The sequence below is a fragment of the Orbicella franksi genome, chromosome 1 (assembly GCF_964199315.1).
Source record: "Orbicella franksi chromosome 1, jaOrbFran1.1, whole genome shotgun sequence".
Lineage (NCBI taxonomy): Eukaryota > Metazoa > Cnidaria > Anthozoa > Scleractinia > Merulinidae > Orbicella > Orbicella franksi.
The window spans coordinates 24610734-24629426 of NC_138145.1; the positions used below are offsets into that span (position 1 = coordinate 24610734).

General features: G+C 39.6%; 2 protein-coding genes across 3 annotated transcripts in view; both read right to left on the reverse strand.

Annotated features, from left to right (window-relative positions):
• Positions 1-1655: 1655 nt before the first annotated feature.
• Positions 1656-13139, reverse strand: LOC145498158 (neuronal acetylcholine receptor subunit alpha-10-like). Of its 2 annotated transcripts, XM_081478045.1 has the most exons (7): positions 13057-13139; positions 9475-9582; positions 6142-6284; positions 5349-5393; positions 4537-4646; positions 3563-4008; positions 1656-3071 (listed from the first exon to the last, which is right to left on the reverse strand). In XM_081478045.1, the coding sequence occupies exons 2-7, from the start codon at positions 9536-9538 to the stop codon at positions 2347-2349; spliced, it is 1533 nt and encodes a 510-aa protein (XP_081334171.1). In that variant the 5' UTR covers positions 9539-9582; positions 13057-13139; the 3' UTR covers positions 1656-2346. The 2 variants fall into 2 exon arrangements, with proteins under 2 accessions (XP_081334171.1, XP_081334178.1); XM_081478052.1 differs by lacking the exon at positions 13057-13139 and having other exon boundaries at positions 9475-11495.
• Positions 12693-18693, reverse strand: part of LOC145498172 (tRNA:m(4)X modification enzyme TRM13 homolog) — a 30110-nt gene continuing 24109 nt past the window's right edge. Inside the window, exon 14 of the mRNA XM_081478071.1 lies at positions 12693-13143. Coding sequence (XP_081334197.1) covers positions 13131-13143 — 13 coding nt within the window. The 3' untranslated portion in view covers positions 12693-13130. The remainder of the gene's footprint in view (positions 13144-18693) is intronic.

An 18693-nucleotide genomic window follows, 5' to 3' on the forward strand; every position in this document is an offset into this window, starting at 1 on the left:
TCATACTGTTTTGGTTTTACGGCTGTAATTACGTCTGTACTGATAACGGATTACCCAGACATAAATGATATCAATGGAGAACATTCGTAAAACTAGTTAGGTATTAACAACACAGGAAGCAATGTGTTGCCGTCAGCCAGAAGAAAATTAACAGTGAGGCGTTTCTGTTCTCTCCTCTGTGGTTTCCGACACAGACAGAAAAAAACAGGGCCATTGAACATGGGATCAACATCCTTGTCTTGCCAATTAAACGGTTGTTAAGTCCTTAATATTTATAGATCAAATCGGATGCTGTGAATGTCCCAGAACAAAGCAAAAACGACCGCAGTCACGTACTTCCGAAAGCAAAGAATGGCTGTTATTTTTAAAAGTTATAAAGCATGAATTTGAAAGAAATTCGTATCATTTCTATTACACATTACAAAAGAAAGAACAATTGGAAAGAAATCGAGGTTTTGTCGGGACCAAATCCGCGTTACGATAACTGTGAATTTCAAAAATACCTTTGATATCTGCGTTCCTATATTTTGTCGCCGGCTTTTGACAAACCAACGGAAATGCCACACAACTTATTCAAGTTGTTTTCAAGTTGTTCAATTGCCACCTCTTCCTTGTACCACATATAATTATTGCCCACTTTCTGACAAGTAACAGTATCCGAACAAAAAAATTGTGTTCAACTCAAAAGTCATGAGACACCGTTGACCAAAGTATTCCAAAAATGTAAAACATGTTAAATAGCATTAAACAATTTATGGAGCGATGAACGGATAACTCAAGAGCATTTGCACGAACGAGAACACTATAAAGCAAACTCCATCCCTTTGGTGATACTGTTTCGTAGCGATCGTAGGTAGGGTCCCTAGGGATCCGAATTCTACTTTCGAATGACGAGCATCCCTTGAAGTACTCCTTACACGAGGAGGCTCCGCCCGAAAGGGAAATCTTTTTCAGGTTGGGGGTATACCAAATTGCAGGAATTTCATAAAGGATAAGGAAATCTGTCATTTGGTCCTTTCACACTATTTCCAACAAACACACCAAAAGACTGAGTCATTCAACCATGCTAATCAATCCAAGATTGTAGAAAAGGGATAAAGTGGGTCTCCTTTAGGCAGGTAAAAGGGATACCATTTCCAGTGGAACGTATATGGAGGCTTTCATACACGAAGGGCTACCTTTTCTGTCAGTAATTACCTATTTATAATATAACAAAAAATCGCTGTTTATAAAAATCCAAAGAATCAAACGTTCCTTGGGTTTGAACTCTATTGCATTTCGAAATAATGTTTGTTTGGGACCAAGTGCACGTTAAAAGATCCCTGAGCTTCCCAAAACATGTCATGACAGCATGGTGTAGCTAACAACTTGGGCTGGGAAAAAATATATAAATTAAAATTCAGAAATGACAGAACAGTTACGAGACTATCTTTTCAATAAGACAAGTGGTAAAGTAAACATGAACTGTGAATTCCACCTTTTGCTACTAACACGATCTACACTACTGCGGAACAGAGGCCACAGTTATACTCTTCCCGCAATACGAACGGTACGTTTCAAACGATGTCTCATGAATAGATGGCTTTTTAACGGTATGCCCTTCGCCAATTTTACATAATTTGAATATTTGTAGGTTAATGCCGTATCTCCACTGTTTGTGGACTTATTTATATTTTTGTAACAAGGAACGTTTGATTCTTTGGATTTTTATAAACAGCGATTTTTTGTTACCATGCAAGGATGTACATGTACAGCTCATGATTTCGATATAGAGAGTCGTCATCTCATTTATACATGCTTATTCACGTATAACAACAAACGTCGGAGAGCAGAGCCCCCTTAACTCAATGACAAAATATCGAGTTCTATTTCACACGTGATCAATCAAATATGTTTTTATTGCTGCTGCCGTTGTTGTTGCTTCGTTGATGTTGCTTTAGTGTCAACGAATTGCGTATCGAAAATGTCTGAAACGACTCAGTTTCATTGAAGTAATACTTAAACGTGGTAAATATGAATATCTAAATGCTGGGATGTACAATCATGCCAATGACATAACAAATCGTGCCATCATTTTTATAGTTCTGCAACAAGTCAAGCACACGACCGGTGTGTCCCACGTATAACAACAAAAAGCTTCAAAGATGCAGGGCCTCTTAACTCCATTCACAAAATGTCCCGCTTATTTGCATACTAATCCAAGTTATTCCAAATAGTCAACACAATAACAGCTTCATATAAGCCAATGCGGAGCTTCCATGAAGTTCGGCACTTGACCGAGCAGGCCAAGACGCCCGAAATTAAGAAGAGCTTCTTCTCAAATCTGAACCTGGTAACGTGCACCGATCACGCAACATAACCAGGCGCCTGCAAGAAACATCCGAATACAGTGACAAGCACAGCAATGCCAAACACCCAGAGTGACAGTTTATCCATGACCATGGCTGCTATCCGCCACTCCTCTTTGTGATTGTTGATCCTGTCGTCGACGACCGAGTTCTCCACAAGTGTGTCAACTCGCTCCAGGATCCTCTCGCCAAGCTGTAGAACAGGATCTTGGAAACCGTCCTGTTGGTTCAAAGAGATTTCCGACGCGTTCAGCGCTGGTGATACGGACAGAAAACCGTTTGCCGTTGAACTAAGGTGTCTATAATGACTGTCATAGGGGTTGTTGTTGTGGCTGTTCGACACGTGAAGTTTAGTCCTTGTTTGGTGTGTTCTACCAACCGGTTCCAAAGCCGTTTGAATGGTGGCCTTTCGACCCGTATCCTTACGCAGATTAGAATGTTCTTGAATGCGTTTGAGGTTTTCCATGCTAATTCCAAAGAAGTGGCCGAGGTAGCCGAGCACGTATTTTCGGACCCACTTTGGCATCTCGATGACATCAGAGTGGTAATACTTCAGGATGTAGCACGTCCAGACCAGGCCTACGGCCATTTCAACCATTCCAGCCATGTAGAACTTGGCGATGAGTGGGACCACATCTGAAGATGGAGGAATTGTTTCCGCTACCACCAACATAAAAACCGTCATGGCCAGAAGGATGGTTATTGTGAGGGAAATACGTTCACCTGTGAAGGGTAAGGTAACAATCTGTATTTAAATATTGACCTATTTTCTTTTCTTTACTTTACTTTTTGTTCATTTTTAGTTAGCAGGGGCAGCTGCTTCGTATACTGCTAAAATTTCTTCTCCTGTTACGGTAGGAAACCAAGACACCATCTTGCTTACAACTCTCGCAAGCTGGGAGGTGGACAGCACAAAACTATCCCGAGCTTGAGTAGCCAATAAGAATGCGTGAAAAGCACTCTCCACTGATTTGGTATATGCTATATAGATCACGGAGTCCCCTACGGAAACCGTGTAAAACAGTCTTAAAGCAATTTTCAAACCTTTCTTTTAGTTAAACTAATGCTTTCACCGTGTTGAAGCAAAGACTGTGTGAAGGCTAGGTAGACTGCCCTACCCTCCCCTCCCGTCCACTCCCAACCACCCGGTTTAACGGTCGCAAAGGAGACCACCATATAGTGGCAGAACCTTTAAGAAAACGAGATTAACTCACCTGATTCTGCTGGAAGTACAAAGGATACATTTATCAACACAGTGATGATGACCAGCGGTAATATCAGGTTCATCATATAGAACAGCGAACGCCTTCGGATGATGATCGTATACGTCACATCCGGGAACGGCTCCTCGCAACAGAAATACTTCAAAACATTCCGCCGGGCCGGAGCGCCAACAAGTTTCCATTCTGCGCTCTCGATGTAATTTCCCAGGTCAGCGGACATGCTCTCATTTGTGACGTCCAGCCGGAAGCCATCGTAAGTCCACGATCCGAATTTCATTTTACAATTCTGTGTGTCAAATGGGAAGTACTTAATGTCGATGCGGCATTTGCTCTTGAAGGTGACCGGCGAGAGCCATACATTTTTTCCCGAATGATGAAGAACAACCCTGAAGTTCAGGCGGTCCAAGTTGCCGCCAAAGCTTATGTCGTCGTCAGCGCTGCAAACGAACATGGTTAATGTTAACACCGAGTGTTTTAATTGGCTTCTTCAAACATGAGAAGAGACAAGAATAGATCTTAATAAATTGACTTACGGTCGGCACACAAGGGGACAATCCCCTTCGTGTGTACGCATAGGACACATATTGCGGGGATAGAAAGCAAGCTGGTGCACACGAAGACAATATATATTGGCTCATTTCTGTTATAGGAGGGAAGGAAGGGGGGGGGGGGGCAGTTTGCAAGAGAAGGGTACGCGACGCGACATTGAAAACTGAAATCATCTTGTCCCTACTTCATGACGCACGAATTCAATTTACTTGAATTTTCCGCAATACGTTGCGAGGACAAAAACAGAGCTCTTTTTCTGGGCGAGCCTTCAGGGACCTAGCATCTTGAAGTTCTCTATCGCCGCATCTAAAATTGAATCTTAGGTGTCAGAAATGACTTTCCTTTACAAATGCATTATCGACAAAACAAAATGGATGGGTAAATAAGTACTGGATACACAAAACTCCATTACTCACTTCTCATACAGAACAATATCCGGAAGCCAAACATTCTTTGGAGCAACATTAATTGTTGTTAATCCACCATATTCGCTGCTATTCCATGCTAATAGTGGATTATTCCAAATCTGAGGACAGATATCCAGCACGATTAAACCTCAAATTAAAACAGCCTTGTTACGTGAATCTAACTCGACGCAACTGACTAAACAACAAAATATCGATACTTACCCAAGATGGTACTGTGCTATGATTGCTAACTTCGTTGAATGTATATTCTCTTCACCAACTCCTTATTTCTTATGTGCACTTTTGTGTGTCTCTGTGTTCTTTCTTGCTTCCTTAATCGCTTTCATTCCCTAATCTGTGCGTATTACTTCAGTGTCGCCTTCATCTATCTTCCTGGTTGCTAACTAAATTCTATACTTCTCACCGTCTCCTTTCTTTCTACGATATGTGTTTACTGCACGTCCGAGGATCACAAGACTATGACACAGTCGTAAGAACATGTCTCAAATCCTTCACTGAAGATTATGTGTCTTATTCTCCAACTGAACAGGTAACGTAGACTAGAGTTCGGAAGTACTCCAAAAGATGATACGGTCTGTGACAACACTCAGACTGAGTTTGTGTTTGCACCGAAGGAAAATTCGTGTTCAACTGTGATCAAAGTTAAGAAATACAATGAAAGATAGAAAGGAGGTGATGAGGTTTGGCGTGCAAAGATGACCTTTTATTAACCAGCCCTGTACTCTTTCACATCACCGTCCTATTGTAATCTTTTTATTTTACAGATAACTGATATAGAAGCACATGTTAATAGGTCTTACCTGCCTTACCCAGGCGCTAGTTGTTAGAATTTGATTCTTTTCATCCTAAAGAGCAAAGGAATACCTTCAGTCCGTTAAAGCATTTTAATTCGTGCTATACATATGGTGTGGTAAAACATACACAGGACTAAAGCTTTGGAAATAGGGTTATATAAACAATAGCCTCCATTTGGTGCGAGAATATGCTCGGATATTTGTCCGCAGACATTATCTGTTCCGAGAACCGAACAGTTTTCCCAAAGCTTAGCTCGAGGAAAACTGTGAGCTTTGGGGAACAGACAATGTCCAAGGCGTGAGGGATAATCTCCAAAGAGCGAGGGACTGTGACAGTTAAATGAGCTAGTTCCCGACACTTGATGTACAAGATTACTTTCAAACAGAAGAGAAAAACCTGAAAACAATAGTCAGAATCATCCGAGAAGTAATAACCAGAATTAACAATCGGCTCCGAATGCACAAGATTAAGATGGATTGCCAACAATACACTTGAAAACAATGGCCATTTTTTAAGATGCGCTGGCCATAAGGTACCTCCTTTTTAAAATTATCTGAGAACAGAACAGAACGAGCCTGGCCAGGCAACGTGAACCCGGACCACTCGATCCAGAGTCTAACACATTAACCATTAGCAAGGCCACAGCCCTTCTCAGACATGGATTGGCGTGTACAAAAGTACAGCTGCGAGAAAAGGTCGAAAATGGAAAATCTCAACCACATAACAATAGCGACTTTGTCATTTTTACGCCGGAACGAGGAAGAAAACCTGAATGTAAAGCTGTTCAGAATATCTTACCACATCCACGATCTGATTGAGCGTTAAACCAAAAACAACAACGACCGCGTCTGAGTCGTTCACAACAGGTCGTTCGTTCTTGTCGTAGTCGGAGTGGAAGAGCTCCTTCAACAACGCCCGTTCATATTTACTGGCATGGCAGCCTGCAAAGAAACGAATCAAAAATAACCATTGACTCCCAAATAGTAAAAATATCACCGAGTCTTTTTTAAAATGAAATATTTAATGAAACCATTGCGATCGGTTCTCCTTTGAACTAATTGTCAAAGGGAACTGAACAGCTCCCTTTGTAACCCTTTTAAACCCAATTTAATAAAAGATCTACAGAATCTTATTTTACTGTGCTCGTATTCGGTATCCGAAGCATGCTATAAGCTCTATTTACCGTCACGTTAGTGACGTTAACCTATATATTCAGTGAGTCAATGACTTTGCAACCTACGATATAATGTTAGTTTAGAACTTTTCCTTGAGTTAAAAATATACTGGACTGATGATCATATTAATAGAGAAAGGGTTCTTATATAAACTCATGGACAACCTTTGCACATTGTAATTGGATTTTCCCAAACAAAGTTAACGAAAAAAGGGTGCCAATGTTCTCGCCAACAAACAGGATTGATGTCGCGTGCGTCAAGTCTCGCATTCGCAGTTTGCTCAGACATCAAATCCTCCTAAAAACAATTCACAACTGACAAAATAAAAATTTCTTTCACCAAATTCACTACATATAGTATTAAGGCTGCAGCTGAAGTAAGATAGGAAGTCTAACCGACCTAAAACAATTTAGACAGCGAATAGAAAACGACATTCACGTCTACGAGGAACACCTGACAAAGCCCCGGAAACACCCCGCAACACCCCTGCCAAAACGGCACGGGTTTTCTAAATATAATTTTAGCTGCTACTAAATTAAGCTATTTTCTGTTTGGTTCCGCCAAGAGTATTTTAGCCTGGAGCAAACGCGGGAAAAAGGAAGGAAATTGATATCATTTGTTCGACCAGGCTCGTCTTACGTGTCACCGAAGGGTACCAAAACTACAGAAGAGTTCACACTAGGGACATATATCTGGGCCAAACACTTCCCGAACTATTCCTGGTTTCCGAAGCATGAAACAAACCTATATGATTTACTGTACAAATAGTAAGCTGGATGTTACAGACTAAAGGATCGTTTATTCAATTTAAAGCTGAGGTCAAACAGCTGAGGAGAATTTTAATCAATGCAAAGAACAGTTCTTCATCTGCTCAAACATATGAAACGCTCTAAAAGGCGAGGGAACGGATCAATGAACAACGCCGCTCGTGGGCAAAACAAAAGACAGTCCATTTGGATAAATATGCGGTCAATAAATAGAGGACACAGCTTTTAAGCCAACAAGAAGAAAAACAGAAACTCTTTAAAACGCCTTTAGAAAAAAATGCGAAGGGGATTCATAACCCTGGGAGATACTAGAAATAAAGACCACGAGAGTCGTGTAACAAAAGGCATTCTCTTGGTTTTGGTTTTACTTAGGAAGACGGGACCAACTTTAAACACTTAAACAGACTCCATTCCAGCCAAACTGATCACTTAGTTAAGCAGATTGTCTTATTTTCCACACCTTATTCTATTCTAATGTAGTCAGTTCACAATTTCATTTCTATAAATAACGTTACATTTCTTGTAGTAGTTTGCAATAAAAAAATTTGGTGACATGCCGTCGCCGACGTGTCATGTTTTTATATCGCTACTGTTTACTTGAGAATTGATATGGGGTGTATTTTGGAGATATAATATTTTGGGGTCTTATGTCATGCGGGTACTTTAGGGGGGGGGGGGGGAAGAAGAGTTCATTAACACGCCATTTGCACCTCTCCGTCAGTACACAGCCTGCGAGTAGGACACCTTTGCAGGTGTCAGCTAAATATGCTGCCGGCGTAGCAACATTTAGCGAGAATGTCACAACACAGCTTAAGCCCCCTATTAATAGTTTCAGGCTTTTATGCGATAGAATGGGCAAATTTAGGCTCACCCACTAACTCTCGAAACGAGTTAATTCATTGTTTCTTTAAACAATAGATAACAGGTGACAACAACGCCCCTAGCCCTAAAAAACCATTACAGGTAGTGCTTACAACGGGCTTAAGAAAAGAGAGAGGTTCCAGAGAAGCAATGTCTCACTGAAAATTTGAGGAGAACTGGTGATCTGGAATAAAAACGGCGGTTTTTTCTTCATTTCGACAAAAATGCCTTTATTATACACACTTTTTTGAGCGGCTATAAGCAATGCTAGCCTTTTCGTGACTGCGAAGGACCAAATTAAATTATGATCACCCTGCAGCGTTTAGACTGAAACCCCTTTTAGAGAAAACTATGCTACTTTTTATATCGTAACTCAAGATAAATGCAATGAATTATTAAAAAATTCCCGAGGCTTTATTGCCTTAATAAAATTGATAAAATATACCCGCAGTAATTGAGAAAAGCAAAGGTTAAAACTACAGTCTTATCACAACGGCCTCGCAGGTTTTGTAAATTACAATACTATCGGTCGGATCATTGATTGATAATATCGGTGTCAAATGCTGTTTGTTTGCTACTTTTAATGGAAGGTTTAAACGGTTTATTGTATACCAAAGACGGCAAGGAAAGATACAAAACGTGTAGAATATTCCCGTGAATAAAAAGAAAAGATAAACAGCGGTTTTGTGACGCAGTAACCCACGCCACAAAACACTTAAAGGGCTTTATAAATTAAACGTTTTACGGCGAGTTACAATCATTCTGATGCATCACAGTTAAAAATGACTTTGCAGTGGATTTTTGCTTGTTTCTATGTATATCTTTTTTAAGGCCCCGTCCACTGCGCCGGAGGAATTTGAAAACGGAGGTTCCACTTAGAAAACGCATCAAATGTTTTACGTCCACGCTACGCCGGTACACACGGTTAAACAGACGTCATGGTTTTCGGAAAGCTCCGGTTTCAAAATGTTTTCTGTCCGCACTACAAACGCAAAGCCGGCGTTTTCAAATTCTTCCGGCTAGTAGTGCGTTTTCAAGCTCCGTTTTCAGTCGGTCCGGATTAGTGTGGAAGGTAGGCCTAATCGTAGAAATGAAGCTGCGTTTTCAAATGTCTCCGGCGTAATGTGGACGCTGCTTTATGCATCGCAGTTAAAAATGACTTTGCTATGGATTTTTGCCGCTTTCTATGTATATCTTTTTCTAGTCGTTAACCCGTTAACGTACGAGGTACCATACTCAATATTAACAGTACATTCTAAACGTAATCAGTGCAACAAGGCCGTACGCTGTATCTAATTACAACACAGTCACTTCAAACACGAACGTACCTCCAAGAAACGCAGTCCAAGCGAAACACAGAAAGATAAACTCCAAACTTCTGGAAATTTCCATTATCAGATTCTAAAAGTACTCTACACCCAACAAGACGGTACCACCTAAAAGTAAAAGAAAACCATTTATTTTTTTCATTCGGTCGAGAAAAGGGTGGATGGTAATTTACACCTCTATAAGGCATTATCGAAAGGCTACCAGTTCAGCTGTTGATGAATCGTAAGTTTAATTTAGCTTTGAGATTTTTACATAAATATTTCAAAGGTCGCCGGCAGCCCATTAGAAACCTGACCTATCTTTACTATTAAAGGAGGCCAATGTCCGACTGAAAGAACTGCCGTGTTTCAAGGGAAGCTTCTATGAAATTCTAGCACTCGAAAAAAAAAATTTTCTCGAGCAAAATTTTATTGCAAAATCAAACGATTGGCATATACGTACGCTTATAAAAATATGACTTTTGAACTATATATATGAATTCATGTTGTATCTAAGAAAAAAGCTTCTCTGTCTTAATGGTAGAGATAGCAAATATCGATATATTAGTCAATTTTTAAACAAAGAACTCTGAAACACACTGATCTATATCTTCAGCCACTGGATCTATAACACGGGGAATACATTGTTTACTCCGTTAGGTGATTTAATAAAGACTTTCTTTAACATTCAAAATTGTTGGAATAGTTCACTGAAAGACAGAATATTAGATAACAAAAGCGCTAAGTGTCACACGAAAACTTTAATCTCCTTTCCATTAACATGGCCTTTTCAAAGCCTACAACCAGCGCAGCACCACACAAGACATATCACTTACATACTTAACGTTTTTACAGTTAATAGTCTCCCAAATTGGTGGTAGACACAACTCACATAACCCGCCTTGGTGTGTTCAACTTCTAATAGGCAAAGCTAATGTCGCTTATTTTCACCTGGGTAAATTACCGTGCGAACCGAAAATCAAGAGTCACCTTTTTCGCAGACGCCAACCGTCCACGCACTGAATTATTAAACTACCTATTGACAAGCGTAGGCTTGATGTTCCTTATAAACAGGTTAAACTCGACAGCGGTACAGAGCATTCAGTAATTCCAAGCCTGCCTGTCCACAGGCACAAGAAAGATCGGAAACACTTCACGTAATACTCACAAAATTCTAGCCTAATTAAACCATATTTTTAGCTCAAGAAAAAATACTTCGCACATGCATACATATATGACTTTACTTTATCTCGAATTTACAAAGTAGTTAAAAAGCTAATATCTTCGAGGAAAATAACATTGTAAATATAAAACAACAAGAACTACTAGTAACTGTTGTTTGTCTTCATTATAAAAATTGCACAACATCAAACATTTCATTTCACTCAGTGACTCCACTCGTGAATGCTGGCCACATTAACCGAGATGGTTGGATTTAAAGGAGTTTGAGATGACAAACTGTCTGAAGTTTAGCTCAAGCTAAAACAGTGGCCGTAATAACGAGTTGGCCCTAGGGCGGTGTCCAACCGTATTTTTCTTTTCGTTTTTCTGTCGCGTCAGTGAAAAAAACGTTTGCATACTTCTGTGACTGTCAATGATCAAAATATGTGGATGTAACAGAATTAGAATCGCCTAACGTAACAGTGGCGGACCAACAGGCGCTCAATTAAATGAGAGGGGGGAGGGGGTGGGATCGTATTCCAACACGGAGGGAGATTCGTCTATTTGTCTAGGTCACCAGTCCCCTCTGATAGGTTTCCACCTGATGTGCATGGTTAGCTTAGTAGCTGTTGTTATAAGTCGCCACAAACAACAGCTGTAAAGGAGACTGAAAAGAGACTTTTATTTTGATCCATCAGCCAAATGGAAGTTATATATTTCCAATGAAACACACTGAAAAATTTGCGAAAGGCGTTTAAGTTCTCAGCTCGTATTCCATCTTCATTTTCCTAAACTGAACAACATTGCTCCTTTTGAGCATCAACAGATTTCAACTTACAATTTCTATACAGAACTGTAAATTGAGGAGCCCCTGGTGAATAGAATGCAGAGAATAACCAACTTTGAAAATCTTTTCAAAGAGTAATGGAAAAGTAATATTGATATACGGAACCAGGGACTGAAAATGTCAAAACAGATCATCTTATCGCGCGTGAAATCGCTGCTCAAGCGCCAATCACAGATGTACAACTGTCAATACATTCTTGGCGGTTCCTGGAGTTTCCTTTGTTCCCTTCCAACTAAATATTACTAAAACTACGAATAAAAAGCGCTGTGAAGTGAATAAACAATTCTAAAGAATACCACGCTGTTAAAAAGTCATTAACGTAAAGTCGAAGAAGATTTATTGGCGCTCAATTGACTTTTTAATATTCCTCACTGTTGTGTATTCATTTGAACGCGCGAACTTTGGAGGAAAACCAACAATTACTGACAAAGGCAACAAATAGAGTCGTAACGAAATGGAATCTTGTGCAGATTACAAATTGTAGCCAGGTGGAAAGGAATTATTGAAACTTGCTATTGTTAATCTTACAATACTGGGAGTACATATCTCTCAGTTAATTGAATTTGGTCTCCAATCTCGCCTTGACATTACGTTTTTGAAGCAGGGTAGGTGTTAAGCCGTTAAATAAAATAACCTGCTTAACTCAAAATATGATTGTGTTTTACACGATCGATCTTTTCAAAGGGCCTCTGTGTATTTTGTTAATGTTATACCTTAAAACATGGCCAGGCATAAACTTAGGCAAGTTCTCCTTTGAAAAAGTTGATCAAATTTACGTTAATTGACGAAGTTTCGCACATTTCACATGCAGCGCTGGCCCGCCTCGTATAAGTAATTACCAGTTTCCCCTTTGTCATTTATATTAAGTGCAAAATTAAATTTCGTACTTGCTAACTTGTCATGAAATTCACGCACGGTAGACCTTAGCCTCAATTTTACACTGAGTTGGTACAATTATGCATTTTCAACAAATTTCAATTTGCTGTCATGTCTGTCTGTATTACAAGGGGTGTCCAATTTCGCCTAAATTCCGGGTTTCATACAGAATTCCAAACTAACCTTTATTTGAACATAAGTGAGAAATACAAATAGATCAAGGGTGAAAATGTTTTGAAGGCACTTCTCAGCGGTTTGTGTTGCACGCAAGCCTAAGATTCGATAGAAGTTCCTGTTTTAAGCCCGACTGCCAGCGTTTATGACAGCAAAATTCATCTGTCATATGTCGTTGGTTTGTCGTTGCTATCAGACCCACAAATCTTTCCACGTTGCAGTTTGAAAACTAAAGTAAAACTTATCAAGTAATGTTTGTGCAATGTCGTTCCACTTTGTATTAAACTTTACAAGCAAACTTTCGTTAAAAAGATCTCGGTTACAGCTTTTACGACGCGCTAACATTGAGAAAATGGTTATCCAGGACTGACATAAAGCTTTGCACAAAACACGTCCCGCTACCCTGTTTATACTATCCTAAAATTATACCGCTAGGAGCAATACACAAGCTGACTCTGAAAACATAGCAAGGACCGACACTTTAAGAGAAAAAGCAGTTATTGCATACAAAGGATCTAAACAAGAAACTAAAATATGATACTCACGCCTTTGTTGGAAGATGATATTTACACAACGAAGTTGAACCACTTCAATGAGAACTGTCCTTCTCTCTGTTTCGTTATTTTCTTGCACTGAAAATCAAAAGTAACGATCACATTTCTGTCGCATATGAGCTACTGTACATTACGATGAAAGAAACACGACGACTTCATTTAGCAATTACTATTACAGATGATCATTGAATGTTATGCAAAGACTGCCATATCAATTCTGCGAGTAAACACCTTTAAAAAGAGCGCAAATGTGCCATTGTCTCTCTTCGCCCGATGCATTGGTTTCTACAAACCTTCAATGTATGCGAATAATTTACTATGATTGATGACGAATGGTTTTTTTAGCGAACACATTCGTCGTGCTTCGACACTCTTAACACAACACCATGGCTACCAAGTACCTTTCCGTCCTGGTTTTCCTCCCAAGAGAGTACTTCACACCAAAAACGATGCCGCAAGGAAAAAGATAAGAACAGTAAATTCCTCAGAGTAACTTTCCAGACAGTCTGCTTAAGCCAGAAAGAGGATAACAGAGACGGAATACAAGAGAAAACAAACCAGCGAACCAGCGAACAATTACCAGCAATAATTATGTAAAGTTTGATGGCTTTTAGTTTTAACGGGTTGTATTCAAATGGAGTTGTGTTTTGTTTTTTACAAACATAACGTGGCTTTTGTTCCACGCTACAAAGGGATTGATGAGTTAAAAGAAACCTGATTACACGACGAATGCTACTTCGAATGGAAGAACCCCGTCGTTAGTTACTACATCTTTCAGCGGATGTTCTTTGGCAAAATGGTCAATGTAGGAACATGGAAATCAGTCTTAACTGTGTCGTTTACATATTTTAAACACTAGGAGGGCTTCAAGCGCGAGCTTTGAACTTCGGTCTCCGAGGCTCATCAATATTTAAACACAACAGTAAGCAGTGTTTAACGCTCAATTAGCTGCGTGTTCCATCCAAGTTATGACGTCAGCCAGGTCTATATATCGTTATCGTGCATGCACGGAAATTAATCCTTAAGCATTCAACAAAATAAACGAAACGTGACTTGAAAATAAAACATGAGTGGACTACGTGCTTGTAGAGTATATTGTGCATCTTTTGGTTAAGTTGTATCCTTGAATTTTCAAAACAATGGAGTACACATTTAATGAGGTTATGAAGAGACCGGCTTCTCGGGTGTGTTTAGCTGCCTAGACGCCCTTCCGGCCATAAAACATCCGCCATTATGAGATAAGAAACATGGACTTATGTAGCCAACGATGACATGTTGGCTATCTAATAAAGAAAGCCGTTTCTGAACACCGCCAATCCGTACCTACTCTCCCTACTATTACCAGCTTTTTCTCACAGTCCTGGTGCATTTTTATACATATCCATGTTACAAGTTGTTACATTTATTTTGAACAGGCAAAATCTGTTTTTCCACACAGTTATTTCTGAAACTACTCCTGTGTGTGTAAGAGACCCTCAATTGTTCCTTTCTCTACCATCCACGAGAAAAATGATAGAAAACAGTTGCAGTAGCATATGGCGCGAGGTGTATACGGGGGGCTTGATTTTACGGATTCAGATTTTCTGGATTTTCTGGTATTTCATTTTGATTTTCGAATAGGAGATGTTTTTGATGCACGTAATCGAAAAGGTTGTAGAAACACAATGTTCATTTGGAAAACTTGTTTAACTCTCGGCTTTATAATTATTACTCAGTTGCTTGCAACGAGCTCTTTTTCGGCTGCGATGGATTACTCTGGAAAAGAACCATCTACGATGAATTGATATCTGCTTGTGTTCTGTAGGAGTGCTAATATCGTTTCCTTTTCTTATCAATATTCTTCGTCTTCAGAGGAGCGTTAACCTTTGCGGAAAATACAGCAATTGTGTAGGAACAGCTTTTTTCGCGTGAACTTTTTTTGAACTTCTTTCACGGGTCGTGAAGGAAACCGCAAAAATCGCAAATATGGGGTGCTTTCCATAATGTCGGAGCGATCGGTCAGGAACCAGTGGGAATACCCGGGGAAAATGGAATGACATTTTCCTACCCAACCGGGCCAACCAAGAGGAATGGCTCTTAACATCTTTTTAATCCTTTTCCGAATCCCCTACATAAGTAAAGAGAAGTAGGGTAATGAACCGGTTTGACAAAATGGAACGGCAAATTTCGGTTGGAATATTCCGGGGGTGGGGGGACGCTAATTAAAAAAATTTGGCCGGTAGACTGGAGCTCTTATTCGAAGGGGGCGCTAATTCGAGGATCTACGGTATCTCGAATTCCTTGCTATCTCGAACTCAAAACATTCACCCTTGGACACGCTTTTCAGTCAATTCACTGTTCCCTATCTTGAACCCTCGCAACCTCGAACTGCACTACTATCTGGCACTGCACTAAAATGTCTCGTAAACGTCAGCTCACCGAGATAAGAAATAAATCTGACTCTCCACCGTTTGTCCAACACATTATATTATAGTGTACGATTTGGCTCTAAGAACTGCACAATCTTTTGCTTCTCGTATTTTCTTTATGCAAGGCATGGCACAAAAAGAGTAATCCCGCTGAGCTACTGAACATCACATATAGGGGGCCGTATTATTAAATTTTAAAACAAAATTCTCGACATTGAGTTCTCCATTTCATTGCCAAACATTGTGATCAACTATTAGTTCGTGTGCGCTTTTTGATTCGTGTACATGTAATGTAAATATACCAGATCGAAACTTAGTGTTGCATGAAACTAGAGACTCCATTTTGACATGTACCTCAGCTAGAATTTGGTCAGGATTAGATGATATAATCTTCTGGAACGGTCTCGTTAAAGATCAGTTGTTTGTGATGAATTATCGCTAGATCTGGCCCGCCTGAGAAACTTTAATGCTGTTTGCAAGAGGCCGATAAGGTTTTGACCTCGTTGATCTAAAACTGGCCAGTTACTATTTCTTTCCTGGAAGTACTTTCTTTTCTAACCTAAATCGTTTTGTTTCCCTTCGTAACGTTCCGTATAAAAAGTGTTGGAGATGAGCAAGACGTCCAACCAAAATCCCGACAAATATATGGAGAGCTTCCGAGTCCCTTTAATGAGGTCCATAACTAATTTTATTGACCCGTTTCAGTCACTTATCAGTACCTTTCATTATCAAAAAAAGTTATCTGGACCCGTAAATTGTACCTGATATCTCTCATAATGAACACCTTTTGTATCTGTTGCACTTGTTATTACGCATTTTTCATTTCGAAACTTGTCAGCTAGTTCTATGCAATTTATGGAAAAGGAGGAACCTGAAGTCCGGCCTTCTTTGTTTAAATTATTTACCTTCTGTCGTAGTAAACTACTTTTGCATAACAACCTTTACTAACAATCTTTACCTTAAGGTTTTCCCCGAAAAAGTTGACACTTGACAGGGATTTTAGTCGGTAAAAATTGTTTTTGCAATTTTCCTTTATTTTGGCTGGAAATGTTTTGAACGATTGTGAAAATTGCAAAAGAAAACGATTTCGATTCGCTGTACTCGGTCAAAGGAAAATACGCTGACGGTGCTCGTGCGCAGGCGCTCTTTGCCTTCACGTGAACTGCGCAAGGCACTACGTAAGCCTAAATGTCGAGATGGAGTTCGTTTGACAGCTAATTGACAGTTCCAGTCAAGCCGCTTTAAAAGAACGTGAGTAAGATCTTTTAAACCAGTTGTGAAAAGCTGAGCTGCAAGTGAGACACTTTCCTCCGAGAGACATCTTTAAGCCATCCAAAGGTGAGACAAGGTGAGCGATCGAATGTTAGTTTCACTCCTTCCTTTGTTAGACTACAGCGAATATGAACCAGAGGGTGTTAGTAGTGGCGGGCTTGCACGACATGACAGATAGGTAATAAAGCAATTTGGAATAATGGCGGAAAAGAAATCGTGGTAGCATTAATAATGACGTGAGGTACTTATCAGTTTGGCCCTCAAGAGATGTTCTGGTAAACATTTTCTCTTATTACGTGCGGTCTAAAGGGTTCGGAAAATTCTGCTAAAAGTTTGGCGGAACGTTCCGGATGAAAAATAAGAAAGAAGTCTTAGAAACCATATGTACCTGTATCATCATAGACCTCTTAGCCCGCGAGCAGGCTCTCGCTGCCTCTGGTCTCATTCATTTCATATTCAAATCTGGTCAATTTTTTAACGTCGTCGTGCGAAGGTTAACATTGAATTGAAGTAGTCGAGAACTATTTTTTATTCAGTTAGAGATTCTTTTCCGATCATTCATGAAATTTTTAATGTGGTTGGGGCATTTATTTAACAAGTCGTTTACTAAATGCGCCTCTTACCATGAAGGCTCTAGTTTCTAAGCTCTCCATCCCCACGTCGTTCGTTCCGCCACGCGAGTCGTTCGTAAACTCGCTCGCGCACCAAAGAGATAATCCAGATAGCAGCGCATTCAAGAGTGCAAAACTCACACATTTGAACCTGCTCTCAAGTTATAGACCTCTAGGATGCGAAAATCTATGCATCTTTTTTCTACCTATCATTTTGTTGGGTAACTAAAGACGTTTAAGTAATTTTAACGATCATATAGTTAGATTATTACATTTATGGTCACCCTTGTTATATGTATGATCAAATCAGTTTATGACATTTACAGTTTAAAAATTTAATAGCATTTACATTTATGGTTATCAGGGTATTTCTAGATGACATATTGTTCATGAACAATTTTTCTCTTGTTTACATCATCAGACATGAAGTCTTTGATCTTTGTGGTAGTCGACATCTTGTCCATCAGCTTGACCAGGGTCACACAAGTTGAAAGCGCATGCGACAGTCTGAGCAGTGGGAAAGGGATAAACAACTGCAAGAAAGAATACCTTAAGCAACGAAAACTTGGAGCGCTAGAGAAGAAGCTAGTGGTACGAGAAGATGACGAGAAACAAGCCACTGATTTCTGACAGTCTTTTTGAATCGCTAGTACAAGTAAAACGGGAGTTTGATTCAAGTAGAATATAACACTGAAGTAGCAGATTAACAGCTTTTTGTAACATGAATCTCATTAACGAGGGCAGAAATAAACTTGTAGTAATCGGGATTTAACAAGTGCTAACATGCGACAAAGACACCATCAATTTTAATTTGTGGAACGAAAACAGCCTGGTTAAACTTGCTGGTAGAGAAATTAAAGACTAAATTACAAAACCATCAGTGCTAAGTTTCTTTGTTTTGATTCTCTTTCGATTTAGCGACTTGAAAGTTTTAAATTATGTCACAAGTTGTAACATATGTGTCGGAAATAAAATTCAGTTCAGTTTAAAGGAGCTCAGTCACGGCATTCTGAGTTATTTTGGCGTCATACAAAATTACCTTTATTAAAGGTGGCTTACTACAGTTTTGATAGATTAAAACAGCCCAACTTCTAACTCTTTTGAAAAATGTTCCAAGATGTTTTTCCTTTCTCTATTTACTGTTTACTTAAGTCTTTTACCATTCCATGTGAAACTTGAACGATTAAACGTCAACAAATGGCTAAAATGAACGACCGAGTACCTAAGGAGAGACTGGGCACTGGTAGATTCAATCACGTTTTTCTCAAAATCTACCCGTATGACCCAAGCTCAAAATTTCAGGAATAAGAAATTGGCTCTGATTTAACATTCATGCG

Coding starts and splice junctions, on each gene's coding strand:
- LOC145498158 (XM_081478045.1), bottom strand. CDS start 9,538: ATGGAAATTTCCAGAAGTTTGGAGTTTATCTTTCTGTGTTTCGCTTGG. Junction 6,285..9,474: donor TTGGACTGCGTTTCTTGGAG/GTACGTTCGTGT, acceptor GTTTCTTTGCAG/GCTGCCATGCCAGTAAATAT. Junction 4,647..5,348: donor CTAGCGCCTGGGTAAGGCAG/GTAAGACCTATT, acceptor ATCTGTCCTCAG/ATTTGGAATAATCCACTATT.